The sequence below is a fragment of the Nicotiana tomentosiformis genome, chromosome 9 (genome assembly GCF_000390325.3).
Source record: "Nicotiana tomentosiformis chromosome 9, ASM39032v3, whole genome shotgun sequence".
Taxonomy (NCBI): domain Eukaryota; kingdom Viridiplantae; phylum Streptophyta; class Magnoliopsida; order Solanales; family Solanaceae; genus Nicotiana; species Nicotiana tomentosiformis.
In genome coordinates this window covers 85,846,425-85,848,776 of record NC_090820.1, presented here as the reverse complement: position 1 = coordinate 85,848,776, position 2,352 = coordinate 85,846,425, and the positions used below count along the sequence as shown (strand labels likewise).

Sequence of the window (2,352 nt, the reverse complement as noted above, 5' to 3'; positions counted from 1 at the left end):
GTGGAGTCCTTGAAATAGTAGGAGTCCTATCAAACGAGATGCTGGCTACGCTTAGGACTCCTAAAACATCTCGGAGTCGAAGGAGCTTAAATACTATATTTTTGGACTGCTGAGATTATCCTTTTGCATATCAACTAAAGAACTACATTTTCTATACTCAAGTCGAGTACCAGTATTTGTGTTCTTCTTGAGTCATTCTAGTAAATGTGTTTTAGGAAATCAAGTTGTAATCAAAGTGTCATATACAATCAGTGAGTTGGAGTGAGTGTTTAATTTTGCAAGTTATAGTAACTTATAAGTCAATTGATTGAAGTAGGAGAAGTAGAGAGTATTGATTTATAGATTTGTAATCGATATATTTGGCTCATTGTTCTAGTGAAGTTGAAGCTAAAATCCTACGCAGTAGGCTGTGGGTTTTGTACCTTTTGAGCCACGCGATTTTCCATGTAAAAATTATTATGTTTACTTTACTCTTTATTTTTGCTTATGTTTAAGGAGTATGATAACGAACCAAGTTCTTTAGTAATCCATAAAGGTACTCAAACTAATAATTGGTATTAGAGCGGATTCTCTCACACATGGTTAACACCTAGAGAGATCTTGGAAGTAAAATGAGTGCTCCACCTGGCATTAACGAAGGACAGTCAACTAATAGACCACCCATGTTTAATGAAAAATACTACAGTTGTTAGAAAGCAAAAATGAAGGATTTTCTGACGGCTAAATACAATGAACTATGGACCATAGTAAATCACTGTCCACTAACTCCTTCAAAACAAAATGGGCAAAATAAAACTGTTCCCAAAGACCCTTCTGAATTTGTAGCAGCAGATTTCAGAATGATGGAGAAAAATGCAAAGGCCAAGAAAATCCTTATATGTGGACTTGATCGTGATGAGCACAACGGGATATCAGCTTGCTCTAATGCAAAGGAGATTTGGGATGCACTTCAAACTGCTCATGAAGGAAAAAAAATCAAGTGAAGAGATCAAGGATCGAATTGCTTATGAAGAAATATGAGCTCTTCTCCATGAAGGAGTCTGAGCCCATCCAGGAGATGGTGACTAGGTTTACTATAATAACAAATAAACTAAAATCACTTGGAAAGGTGTTTACTTCAAAAAAGTTGGTTAGCAAAGCTCTAAGGATTCTTCTAGCTTCATGGGAATCAAAAGCTATAGCTATTCAGGAAGCAACGGAGTTGGATAAGATCTCACTTGATGAGTTAGTTGGAAACTTAAAGACTCATGAGATAAAAAAGATAGAACTGCGCAAAGAAGAACCAAGGAGAGATAAGGCCTTGGTTCTTAAGGCATCTGAAGAAGATGAATTTGACAGTGATGATCTTGACCTAGCAATGTTTGCTAAGTTCAAGAAGTTCATGAGGAATTCCAAAAATGCATCTAAGAGAGAGAACAATGGTAAGCCTAAGCAGATTGAAAAAGATTCATATGATGGGTGCTACAAGTGTAACAAGCTATACCACATGGTCAAAGACTGCCCAATGTGGGAATTGAATGGAAGAAAGAAAGAGCTGAAAAAGAGAAACGGGAAAAACTAAGAGAGAAGGGTCAAAACAATAGGAAAATCCTAGGCAAAGTATTCACTGAAGCAATAAAGTAGGCTTTTCTAGCAGCATATGAGGACAGTAGAAGTGATAAAGAGGAAGAGAAAGAGGACGAGACCATAAGTCTCTATGTTGCAATTGATGCACATCAGGCAGTTGAGATTGACCCTCCAATACAGCTTGAAATGCATATTGGAAGACCTCATCTATTTGACGGACATCACTATGATGAATGAAATATGTGTATGGAAACGTTCCTTCAGGCTACTGACTTTGATCTATGGCTAATTGTCAGTCATGGACCAATCATCCCCACCAAAATGGATAGTGAAGGAAATAAATGTAACAAGAGAGAAGAGGATTATGATGATGAAGATCGTTAGGTAATCCAGAAAAATGCTAAAACAAAGGACCTATTCTACAGAAGTTTGCCCAGAAATGTTCTCTGCAAGGCATCCTCTTGCATCTCTGCTCATGATATATGGATAAACTTGGAGGCTAATTTTGGAGATGAAAACCTTGAAGTTGTGCTGATGGCAATTAAAGAAAGCCAAATAGAAGAAGAAGTGATAACGATGATGATCATGAGTGATTCAGAGACTGGAGATGAAATAAATCAAATAAGTATCTCTAACTTGAAAGAATTATTCATGCTATGTCTAAAAACCAGCTAATGGACATAATTGTGACCATGATGAGTAAGATGGACAAGATAAGTGATGGAAATGATAAGTTAATAAGCAACCTTTCATGTGTTAAACTTGACCTCAAAGAACTTGAATCTG

General features: G+C 36.7%; 1 protein-coding gene across 1 annotated transcript; it reads left to right on the top strand.

Moving 5' to 3' along the window:
* The first annotated feature begins 1,006 nt into the window (after nt 1–1,006).
* LOC108947676 (uncharacterized) lies at nt 1,007–1,561 on the top strand. Its single transcript, XM_018775884.2, has one exon. It carries the CDS (start codon nt 1,007–1,009, stop codon nt 1,559–1,561), a length of 555 nt encoding a protein of 184 aa, XP_018631400.2.
* The last annotated feature ends 791 nt before the right edge of the window (nt 1,562–2,352 follow it).